Source organism: Nomia melanderi, chromosome 6, assembly GCF_051020985.1.
Source record: "Nomia melanderi isolate GNS246 chromosome 6, iyNomMela1, whole genome shotgun sequence".
Taxonomy (NCBI): domain Eukaryota; kingdom Metazoa; phylum Arthropoda; class Insecta; order Hymenoptera; family Halictidae; genus Nomia; species Nomia melanderi.
Window position 1 is genome coordinate 11,643,995 of NC_135004.1, and position 12,934 is coordinate 11,656,928.

Sequence of the window (12,934 nt, forward strand, 5' to 3'; positions counted from 1 at the left end):
CATTTTCTATTTGACACTCGAGGAATAGAAATACCTGAACATTGATGATAAAAAATAAAAAGGAATTCTCTAATTTTTCTTTTTCAAGCAAGAAACTAAAAGTGAAAAATACAATTAGAGATGTAACAAATGTAAACTGGATTTTTATCTCAAACCTGTTCACTTTGTGATCTTTTTGGAATATCGAGATACGTTTGGAAGATAATTGAAAATTAGAATATCAATGTGCTTTCGATAACATAGAATGAAATGTTCATTTTAATTACGTTTATTTTAATTTCCATCATTTTTTGCTTGGTAAAAATGGCGCCGGTTGTCGGGAAAAAACGAATATACTTTGCTTATCATATTTATTGGCCCATTAACCCGATTTTGCACTATCTGTTCAGCATTACACAACAGAACATGCAGGTAGATAAATATTGAACCTGTGATCTGGGTCGCAAGGTTATTCTAAACTCAATGTCACCGCGAATATCGGAAGAGCAGCAGATTTGAAAACTTGTGAATGCAAAGATACGCGATTCTATTGTTGTACAATATCACAGGAGATCGTCTTCTTGAAATAAATATTAAATCGATGAAACCATTAAAGATACTTAATTATTCATATTAGTTAAACATCAAAGTTAATTGATTATTTATATTAGCAAAGTTAAACAGTAAAATTACTTAATTACCTATATTAGTAAATCATAAGGATTCGAATGCTATAGCATTCATTTTGCATCACAATGATGTCATTTTTTCTATTTTTGCTGCTCATTAAAATTTCTACTGTCCTCGAACGTGTTGACATTAATCAATAATTCTCAAACTCCCTTCCTTAACGTTAGATTTACGGACATTGTTGCACTGTTCAATCTCTCTTAGAAAAATGAATATTCGTTCATCTAAATCTTAGAAATTAAAGGTTCAAAAGTAGACAATTAGGGTATAGATTTGCGTAATTGCATCGATCAATATCGAGCCAACGAAATGGTGTTTATAAAATTCAATATGTGTCGCATTGACCTGTTCCGTAAATCTAGCGTAAAAGATTCAATTCATATTGTTAAAAGTTAATACTTCGGAACCTTCTCGATCCCTGTCCATTAGGCAAATTTCGAAAACCGCTGTTCTCAAGAGGAAGTATCTGTAGAGACACGAGTTTTTGTTGTAGAGGGCCGTGTCGCGTCTACGCGTCGCCTTCCCGAGGATCCCGGCAGCAGCCGGTATCGATGTCTCCTGAAACACTTTGGAATCAACGGGGCGCCGGTTCGTCGGCAAGCTCGACGACGTCTGGATTCGACAACGAGCTTCCGTGCATCGATAGGCCCCCCTCAAAGTCTGCGAAATTGCTCATAGCAATAGCCCGAACCGCTTTTTGTCGGCCACTCGTGGGAATCTTGGGGAAGTCTTGAAATCGTAATGTCTGTAAGTGCACGTCATGAACGGAAGCTAACAATGAGACGACAGAAGCTGCTTCAAGTATCTAGACCAATGTTTCCCAACCTTTTTCGTGCCATGTCCCACCTGAGCCTCTCTAAAAATGCCCCCCCTATGCAACGTATATACGATTTTTAATATTTCATTATAATATTTTTGTAATACTTATCATAATATGTTTGCTATTTTGTTTACACGTGTAAATATTGTGAAATATATGAAGTGATATTTCAAATTTCGAATTGCTTCAAAATCAAACTGACTGGAGGTGACTTTCAGTCACCACTTGATTTTCTACAGTGAAGCTTTAAAGTTTCATATTTAATATTATACTTCATATAATGCATCAATCTGAGAAATATTGACGTAAAATTGCTTTGTCCGTCAATTCACGTGAATTCCTCGTCAAGTTGGTTTTAAAATATCGTCTTCATCTCATCAGAAAATGTTGAAATATTTCTGGTGAAAAACTTCGGAGTGCAAAGGGTTAACTCTTTGAACTCTGTAGGCTCCAATATTGCTGAAGCCTAACAGAAAATAAAATATATTTACGAAAATTGATATGCCTATGTATATAAGAAGAATAGTTAAACGAGTCTTGTCAAATTTCATCCTGATTACCGTGGCCATCCATACGCGTCCTTCTCCAGTTTCGCTCATTAGCTCTTCTTCCGTTTTTGTTGTTTCTTTCACTGCCTTGCATTCTTCTCTTAAGTGTTCCATTGTCTTATTCTCTTTTCTGCAAGTTCCGCAGATTCTTTCCTCCTCTTTCTCCTATCCGTTCCCCCTATATTCATTCCCGCATCTGTATCTTGCAATTGCTTTCAGAATAACTCATTTATAACGGCAGTTCGATGAAGTTTAATTGGGATTTTCAGATAATAATTAGAATGTTGCATACAACTGAAGAAACAGAGTGATTCGTTTGATTCTACGAATAACCGCATATTTGTTGATCGTTTGTAACTGCAAAAACATAATCGGATCCGTCAAGATCTGAAGTTTATAACTGATGAACGACCGTGTATAGGTTTTATACTTTCTACGAGATGTATAACCGGTAGAACGTTGAAAGCCTTCGGATCGTGACATTGAAGTTGCAGTATTGAATGCGGACACCGGAACATCCGATAGCTGGGAAAGTCTCGCAGAGATAAATGAGTTGATTGAATCGATTATTTTTTCGAACTTTTTTAACTTTTATTGTCGATGTGCTCGGTTGACTCTTCACCTTTTGTATTTAAAATAAATTTCCTTATTATTGGGTTTACTATGAAATAACAAAAATTCTGTTGGCAATATCGAAATTGTAATAATGATGAAGATTATTTGAATTTTACCATTAGATAAATTGAAGATTATTATAATTATTATTAACTATTATTTGATTACACTGTTTAATATATGTTATAGAGTGGTTAAACTAAAACTATACCTGTAATATTAAAGTAAAATACATTCTGTTACATTTATTTAATTTTATATATAAAGTAATATTTGAAAAGTCAATGTACATTATTGTCCTCTATCTTTATGTTTTTTGAAGTTAATCAATTGGCTAATGAGTAGCACAGATGTCTGTTTATGGTGGATCGGATATATATATTTATGATTTCTGAACGTATGATACATTTATTATGTTCATTAATTAATTACATACTATACAACGTTTATACATTATTCAATCAACAACGTCAGCTCCAATCGATCTTTTATTCGTACACACAAAACCGGAATGTTCATATGAAAAATCATGAAAATATTTGTAAGATATGTACAATACTAAATTACAGAGTGTCCATTGTTTTTCGCCAACTATTGCGATTCGATGCCAACATAGCCAGTGAAAGTATTAACAAAGAAATAATGCCCCGGATAATTGGCATTTAACCCTTTGCACTCGAGAGGTGACTCACTCTCAGTCATTTGATTCGATACAACAAAACCATCAAGTTGAATATTTAATATTTCAAATTAAACTTCGCATTGCTACGTGAAATAGTTACATAAAACACCTTTATTATTTAATTTATCTATGAATTATCGTTAACACGTTGAACGCTGCACGATTTCATAGAGCAAAACACACAAAATAGAAAAAATACAATATTGAATGATTTGATTGAATTGCTTTATTATTATCGCACATTCATCTAGCTGAACATCACCCACATTAGGTAGCATTATTTATAATATAGAAATATTTCTAAACAATCGTCGAGTGAATTACAGTAATTCGATTTGGTTGGGGGTTACCGGTGGCCCCCATGGCATACAACCTGTTAGATTAGTTTCAAACGATATCACCTATGTCTCGCCAGAGAATCTTGAATATTTCCGTTGATGAACTTTCGAGTGCAAAGGGTTAATAAAGGGTTAACCGTTCGGGACTCCCCGCGGAGAATAGAATCGAAAGAAATCGGTTCCCCTGTTAGTGGACATTGTCACGAATATGTCAACGGCGGTTCAGTGGAGCGGTTAACGGGATTGATCGGCCGGTAGATCACGAACGCGAGATTTTTCCGGACGTGTACTGTATCTGAATACGCAATCGCGTTCCGGAATCGGAGTGCACGGTCCGCGGTACCGTACGAAGATCCACTTGTCACCATACACCTGTGTCCTCCGATTAGGCAGCATAGTTTCGTTCGATTCAGATCGAATTAACCTAGATCACTCTCAATATCTTCTATCAACAACCAAAAGATTCACATTCTCCCATTACACGCATACCTATTCGATCGTCGCCGAATAAAATCTGAACCCTTTGCACTCGAGATGATTCGATACAGGAAAATTATAAACCTTGGTATTCCCCATTAACCCCTTGCCTTACAATAACGTGTCACGTGGCGCAGATTTCAAGCAGAATTGACTTATCATCGGCGTTTGCTCGATCCTTCTGAATTCGAATTAAATATTATTCTGTTATCAATTATTGCATTCCGAAGCGAAGATTCGTATAGAATATGTCTATAATTTTGTTTCTCCCCTTAATAAATCATTAACACGCCACGGTGGTCACCAATGACCGGAGCTCCCAAATTACTGAAGCACAATTACAATAAAACACTTGATCTTAAATAAGAATATTTAGTAACACAAGTAGCTAGATCATAGCGTGATACTACTGTGATACTAAATCATTAACAATTATTTTCAATATCATTCGCCTTTGTTATTAAAGAATAAGTATTACTATTCTAAACGCTAGAAATTCTCGTGGCAGTCAACGTGTCAATGACAAAGTAGTTGTATCGATCGTAGCGGATAAGTAAATTATAGGGCAAGGGGTTAACCTTTGTACACTGCGTCAATCAAATATTCAAAGAAAACAATTGTTGCCTAATTCATATATGCTATCTTGATAAATTCATGTGAAAGAATCTCGTCTGCAATTAGAAAGTATATTTCAAATGAGAAGCTTTCGAGTGCAAAGGGTTGTACCACCTCGAAAGAGCTGGACAAGTAATCATTACAGATTATCTTCAAGAAGTCCTCTTTCCTAACGAACCATCGATTATCTTACTGGACCTGTACCCTGCTCTCGTGGAAACTTCGCACGCTGTCTCCAACTGTTCACTTACCCTCTCCGAGCTTCGAAGAAATCGGTTTGCTGTCCGGAAGACAGCACCTCTCGTCCCCGCGTCCGTCTCCGTATTTCGGACAATACGGCGGGTGTTTGCCGGTGAAGCAGAAGGACCCCCTAACGCCGACCGGCGTGTGCTGGCCCATTGTCACGTACTCGCCGGGCCTGCTCTCGATTCTGGGCCCGGAAGGGCATCTCCTGGAGCACGGCACCGCCATTGATTCCCGGCCGTTGTTGTCTATGCTCTCCGCCATGTAGCAGACTACCCAAACGTGGCTGCAGAGTTGAGAGTTCGGCTTGTCCTCGCAGAAAGGCTGCACCTTGCCGCCGTTCACGCAGAAGTCCACGTGGCCCATGCGTCCGGTCTCGCCGTAGTAGCCGGCGTTCGTGTGAATCACCTCGACGAAGTCAGCGTCACCGCTGTCGAGGCGATTTACATAGCCGGCGCGCAGCAGCGGCCTGGCAGGGTCCAGCCCTATGATCCGGTGCATCCTGAACAGCAAGAAGTTGGCCATGATGCCGCAGATGTGCGCACCCAGTGAATGTCCCACGCAGGTTGTCCTTGTGATCGGCAGTCCTAGGTCCCTTAACGTGGTCAGCGTGTTGGCTAGACACTTCGCTACCGGACGAAGGTTCGCCACCGCTGCCGGATAACACGGGGGTGCGCATAATGCACCCCAATCTACCAGGAAGACGTTGTAGCTGCTGTTTCTGAGGTAGGCGTCGCGGAGGACTGCTATGGGAAGAGTGTCGTCGCCGCCTGGAAACCGATGGTGATCATCATTAATCTCAGGGACACGATAATTTATGGCGTAGATAACCTGGCGGGTCGGTAGTGTCTTTAGTCGCTTCCTGTTCTATGAGGTTTATTATTGGTTATCGTTGGTATTATTCAAATGAGCAGGGGAAGATAAAGTTTTAGAGTGTTTCTTGTTCACGATGAATAAAAACTGTGATTGATGACGAAGACAGAATTTCCTTGTGTTTAATGGATCGCTCGATTTTGTTTCGTGTGTTGTAATGCTTCTGGGTGTCGACATTTGCGAAATTGAATTAACGTGGTACGGATGACGAGATATTGGATTTTGTGCGTAGGTTCGACGAGTAGACTTTTTTTAAGTAGTATTTTGAGAATGATTTTAAAATGGATTTTGAAGTAAAGTGTTTAACGTGTCGATGATCCTTAAGGTTGGACCGATCGTAAGTAGGTTGAGAATGTGTAGGAGAAATGGATGGTTGTGAAGCATGATTGGCAAGGGAATGTCTGGTCTGCAATGTGTTATAAAATTTAAACAGGTGTGGTTAGACGGTGATTCGATGATATTATGTAAACTTCTAAGAAATGGAGGATCCTTCTCATGAATAGAAAGTTTAGAGTGAACAGCTCATCGAACATTTATTTCCTGATATTATTTCGTAAGTACCTATAGTTCTCAATTTAATTTCAAATGTACATGCACCTGTACAGTTTTAATCATTTATAAATAACACATGATTACATAGAACTCTCCAAAAATCTTAGATAAACACTATTAGAAACTAAGGAAACTCTCAACACATAAATAGTCCAAAAACTGATGCATCATATAATTAACTGACCTTCATCTATCAAATGTATCAATCGTAAAAACTATACATCATAAATAAAGAATCAACTGATCATCTATCAAAAGTATCAATCGTAAAAACTATACATCATAAATAAAGAATCAACTGATCATCTATCAAAAGTATCAATCGTAAAAACCATATAACCAAGGAATCAACAGATTCTCTACCAAAGCACAACACAGATACATACTCTACACCAATACAAATACAACTATTCCTACACCTAGATTTACAATCAACAGACTTTGTCACCCATAAAGGATTCAAATCTAAAACAGAAACACCATCAACATCCTAACCTGCGTATCCGTGAACAAGAATAACGCTCTCCTTGGTAGGATCATAGTCCTGGCGCAACCAATCAGACGATCTAGAGTCCAGCTCTCTTCTTGGTCGACCGGGCGCATAGAGGAAGACTCGCACGTCAGGATCAGGACACGAATCCTTGTCGTTGCCTCGCCTCCAGATGCACTTGTGCCGATCGTACTCGGCGGCTAGGCCATTCTGTATCGCTTCCTGGATCGGGCCGTACGGCTTCTTCGAGGCTGCTTGGTCCACCAGGAGCAACGCGGCCAGGAGCAACGAGAGCTTGAACATTAACGGAAGCATCCTCCGAAGACGCGAGACGTTCGCCGGGCACGCGACAACCGGTAACTGATCGTGACAACTCTTTCGCGCACCGTTTTGTCCTTCGTTGGGCTCCCACCTTCTTCACCTGTCGATGACTGTTAGAGCATTAGGCGATCTAGGGGAGGGAGACCATCGGTTCGCGGATCGCCACAAATTCCAGGCGAGACGACGATAAAAATCGACGAAGTGTCAAGGTCGGCGAGTGACCCGGTTCTCCGAGATTCGGCGCAGTTGTTTATAATGCTGGGCCATTGCGTCATCGGCGATTATGGTAATTCGCGCGCGACGATGAAGCTCTTCGGCGCGTGTACCAGGAAATCTCCATTGTTTCGATCGGAGTACCGATATTCGTGTATATTATCGTGATCATTTTATTAGGTGATTGATTCGAGAATTATGGCACCGTGGAATGGGCTTTGAAAAATCGGTGGAGGCTGCCTTTTCGTTGGTAGACCGTATTTCTTTGGACACGTGAAATTCACGTGAGGGTATTCGATATTACTGTATACACACTGGCCTAAGTATTTGAAATTGTAATGGAGATGTGTTAACTGGATAGTGGATAGTTTGAAATTTCCAGTGGTGTATTTCCGGGTGATTGGCCTGAGCTCATTAGAATTGCGAAATATTTTCGATTTTCTCAAGTGATGCGTTAACTATTATTTTTATGTACATACATTTATTTTCGTTAATGTATCTTTCGTACTCGACAGGTGACTCTCAATTTTCAACTATGAAGTTGAATATTTAATATTTCAGATTAAAGTTTGCATTGCTACGTGAAATAGTTAAATAAAACACCTCTGTTGCTTAATTTATCTAGGAATTATCGTTACATTAGTTTCAAACAATATCACCTGTGTCTCGTCAGAAAATGTCGAGTATTTCGATTGAAATACTTTCGAGTGCAAAGGGTAATACACCTGACCCTCGATTTACGCGGACTTTTTTCACGCGAGTTTCTTGTACGCCATCCGAATTTAGTGACACAGCACACAGCTTTATCGTTAATAATTTATTAAAAGAAGAGAAAAATTCTATGCATATCCTATGTCCTTTGCTCGAAAGTATAATAACTGACAACGGAAGCATAATGTTCCATTTGAATTCGCAAGAACTCATTATTTATTTTTGTTAAATTCTGTTTAAAATCTTTGCTACGAGTCTCGCATATTATTGTAAGGGTTAAGCTTGTGAAATGAATATGTATCTGTAAAACTTACACCAGCTTCTCTTCTTAATATTTTGTTTCCTTTCGCACCGACCGACTCTGTTTACTCAATGTTCGCGTAAAACAAGTCCGCAAATTAATTATTATTTATTAGATTAAACATAAATGGGGCGACAGGTTGATTTTATATACCTCCGCAGACCAGTGTAAATAAAAAGTAACGGTGCGTCATTGTTTTGTTGAACACGCATTTTTTAGTGCGATACGTGGGTAACAATATATATGCGGTTGCGAAATTCGTGTGGGGAATCACGCGTGCAATCGCGACTCCGAATTTGGTTTCTGCGAATTTCACAAGAAGGTTGCGATAGTGCATCAGAATGTCTCAAGAAACTCTGATGGATGACAATTTGGCGTTCGCTTTGTATCGGAGCCCGGAAATACTCTTTATCTCCTTCGTGGGCAGACAAGAAGAAACGAAAATTCAAATGACGGCGCTAATTGACGAATCACTCTCTCTCTGGCTGTGTGCTATCCTTTTCGAGTGTACCCAGAAGAGTGTTAGCTCTCGAGAGCAAGCAAGGAAAAAGGAAAGTATGCTCGAGAATTGGTAATACGCGAACGAAGACGTTGGGAAAACATGGAACGTGGAAGACTAACAGCAGATCGATTTTATGGAATCCATTTGTTCGCAATGCGAATTTTTCAAGATATCTATTTCTTAGGGTAAAAGCATTGGACCAGAACAAGCTGTTTTCTGCATCCCTAAAACAACGCTAATACATTTTTTAATGGATTAACTGTTTTAACTTATTGAGACTTGTTTAACGATATCAACACGTTGACTGCCATGAGAATTTTTAGCATTTTGTATGTTAATATTGACACTTTCTTAACAATGTTATATGATACTAAAAATAATTACTGCTAATCCGACATCACAGTACTAATGTTACATTATTGTCTAGTTACTTATGTTACTAAACATCTTCATTCGACATGAATTTTCTTATTGTCATTCTTCTCAAGCGATTTGGAAGCTCCGGTCATCGATGACCATCATGGCAGTCAACGTGTTAAAAATGTACATGCAAGATGTACTGTAGTCAATGCTTGCAAGAATCGATAAAATAGATAATGAATGAATGAAGGAAAAGAAAGATTGGTTTTTTTAAATGTTGATTGGTTGTCTTGCGTTGTTTGGAATGCATAGCTTCAACTGTAAGTGTAGCATAGAACATCTACAAGGAAAGTGTATGTTGGAAACACGTAAATACTTCACCAAAATGATTTCTTAGCCAAAATGAAATTTCTATTATTTTATGGTAAATTGAACTTAAGATTTCGCGGATAGTGTGAAAAATTTATGCTTTCGAATTAAGACAATGCACGTTTGAATAGTATTCTGCCTTTCCGGTTCAATGCACCTTTTATTTCTTGTCATCGCGCCAAGTAACGTTCGTACTGCGTTAAGAAAGATTCTGTTTATTATACAACGCACGGATTTGGTTAAAATGATTGATGATTAGAAACATAGAAACGCCTCAGGAATATCTATTAGAAATCACAAAATTTCTACTGCATCTTTCGTATTGTTATTCAATTATGAATTATATACAGTAGTTAAAAATATACAAATGGAAATGAATAAAAACGTACGAAAACTTCATTAATTAACTCGTTGCGTACTGGTAACGAGAAATCTCGTTCTTTTATAAAGACACTTAGCTATGCAACTTTGCTATTTACCACAGCATTAAAAAAAGTATTAAATTTGATTCGACTTGATTATCTATTTAAACTATATTACATAAAAATATGATATCTGAATTTTTGTATGTATAGTCATATAAATTGATCTCATTGAAAATTGCCATCCGCACAATTCAGTTTTCTGAAAATTAGTTGGTACGCAACGTATTAATAAAGATTTTCAAATATTCTTCATTTATTAAATCTTCTACTACTCCGAACAAGTTTTTCCTTTTTCTTCATTTCTATAAATTGGATTATTGATATGAAAGACTACGTAAGTTTCTCGCAAGGATTTGAACACTCTGATTTCCGTTCTGCCGTAATTGTCAGCACTTTGCAATGAAACGAATAGGCCAGGGACTACCTGTTCTACTATTCTGCATGCATCATTAAGTATGGATATAGTTGCAGTGTCCTCAAATACCAGTGTGCGCCGTGATTGAGCATCGAGGAAATTTGCAAAAGATATCGATTATTATAAAATTATTATACACATTACCGCAGAATAAAAATTCTTCTGTGAGAATAATTTTAAATACAGATAATAAAGTTAAAAAAGCGATTCTAATACAACAGTAATTACTATCAATTAAAATAATTGCTATTGAATTACGTGATTCACGGTGTTCTCTCGATCATTAGAAGTAGAAATTGTACAGCAGGTAATCATAAATACTATATGACTATCAATCTTCTATTACAGGCCAATTCATTTAGGGCAATATAATGTTCTTCTAGATTTTCGTAAATCAAATTTAACTGCTGGTCTATTTATACAGTGGAAGGAACGTCACTAACACGTCGAATGTTCGCTGTTTGGAGAAAGTTCCAAATTTTGTCGATAACATTCAAAGTGAAAGTCCTCGAAATTATGAATGTTTACAGAGATATTAAAACAAGGCAATTCTTTGAATTTTTTTTCTAACGTATTCAAAGATTAGGGTCACGCGTATTTGATCGTTTACAACATTTCTAACGGTAATTGTGGAAGTAAAAAGCAAAAATGTAATTAGTAATAATTTTCATTAACTACTTAAGAATATTTCAATAATATACATAACGTTCTATTATTCAGTTTACTTTCCGAGCAGTGAATTTTTTCTGATGAGATATCAAACGTGAACCACATTGAAGAAGTGTGTGTGAATTCATGTTTATTTATTTAATATATGTGTATATGCCTTAGCAGCTAATAATAGTTATTATTAAATTACATGTTGACCTTATAATCTCACGGTTACTTCGAAAAATTTTGAAAATTATAGATGGCCCTAACTTTTTGATCAAGAAGTGTACAAGATTTTCTAATTTCAAGAACGATGTTATTTATTTTTCAAAATAAAAATTAATGGACATCTAAGTTTTTGTGGTAAAGTTTAGGGGTTGCGTGATTCCTTTATTATCATGTGCCGCTTACTACGTTATCAGCAGAGTATAAATAAATTCGAATGAGTGAATCGCTAGAATACTAGGGAGTTTTGAGCGTGTCGATATATCAGAACAGTAGGCAGAAAATTATAGTTTATGCAGCGTTCGTTCTTACAAATCATATGATAGAATTCAGTTTGGATTTATCAGTTCTATTTTCGCATGTAATCCTGTCTTTGATCGCTGTTAAATTATCGTTCGTAAAGTTACGTTCATTTTTTAAACACGTGTATTATTATATTTAGTGACTTTTGTTAAATATATAATAGAACATTTATAACATGGCAGAAAAAAAGAGGGTACTTATGATTTGTTTAGGTAATTATTATTTATTTATTTATAACCAAATATGAAGTCATATGTATCAGTAATGGGAAATATGATTTTTATTTTATAGGCAACATTTGTCGTTCACCTATCGCAGAGGCTGTATTTATTGATCAAATAAATAAATTGGATGTAAATCATTTATGGGAAGTGGACAGTGCAGCTCTTATTGGATATCACACAGGTAAAGGTCCTGATCATAGAGCTATGTCTACACTAAGGAAAAATGGTATCAATAATTACTCACATAAAGCAAGGCCTGTAGGTAAATTTTTTATTGTATACTAAATCTGTAGAATAATATCAATTTATTTGCACAATACATTACAGATTACAGAACACGACTTCACTGCATTTGATTGGATATTTGGGATGGATACTAATAATATCAATGAGTTAAATGATATGAAACCTAGTAATTGCACTGCTAAAATAGAGTTTCTTGGAAGTTATGATCCTCAAGGAGAAGTTATAATAAGAGATCCTTATTATGTATATATTATTTTTAGTTCTTGTTAATTTGTATATTATATTATGAAAGAAAACCTAAATTAATAAAAATTTCATTTATAGGATAGTGATAGCGCTGGATTTCATAAAGTGTACGAACAATGTGTACGTAGTATAAAAGGTTTTCTAGAAAAACACAGGTATTAATTTAATTTTGTTATATTAACATAGTGTTTAAGCAAATTGTTTATGTCATTAGCAATGTATATAAAAATATAAACTTTTATTTTCAGATAATAAATTTTGATTATAACATTATGAAAATAATTATTTCATACATTATTGGAAAATTGTATATTTAAGAATCTGTAAAAAGACAATAAACACTGAACAAACATTATATTGATTGTTACTGCTTAAAACTGACAAAAACTGTTTTTAGTAGTATTTCTATATTGATTGAGTTTAATCTGCATATTAGAAAAGTATAGAGTAACAAATTATGTATATTAAAAAAGCAATGTGTACACTTTACATGCAAGTGA

General features: G+C 36.3%; 2 protein-coding genes across 2 annotated transcripts; one reads left to right on the top strand and one right to left on the bottom strand.

Moving 5' to 3' along the window:
- Window positions 1–2,957: 2,957 nt before the first annotated feature.
- Window positions 2,958–8,571, bottom strand: LOC116427903 (phospholipase A1). Its single transcript, XM_031978746.2, has 3 exons — window positions 8,482–8,571; window positions 6,928–7,343; window positions 2,958–5,777 (listed from the first exon to the last, which is right to left on the bottom strand). Exons 2-3 carry the CDS (start codon window positions 7,235–7,237, stop codon window positions 5,008–5,010), a joined length of 1,080 nt encoding a protein of 359 aa, XP_031834606.1. The 5' UTR covers window positions 7,238–7,343; window positions 8,482–8,571; the 3' UTR covers window positions 2,958–5,007.
- Window positions 8,572–11,670: 3,099 nt separating this feature from the next.
- LOC116428046 (low molecular weight phosphotyrosine protein phosphatase-like) lies at window positions 11,671–12,789 on the top strand. The gene is made up of 5 exons (XM_031979094.2): window positions 11,671–11,930; window positions 12,010–12,200; window positions 12,270–12,431; window positions 12,513–12,589; window positions 12,683–12,789. Exons 1-5 carry the CDS (start codon window positions 11,894–11,896, stop codon window positions 12,684–12,686), a joined length of 471 nt encoding a protein of 156 aa, XP_031834954.1. The 5' UTR covers window positions 11,671–11,893; the 3' UTR covers window positions 12,687–12,789.
- The last annotated feature ends 145 nt before the right edge of the window (window positions 12,790–12,934 follow it).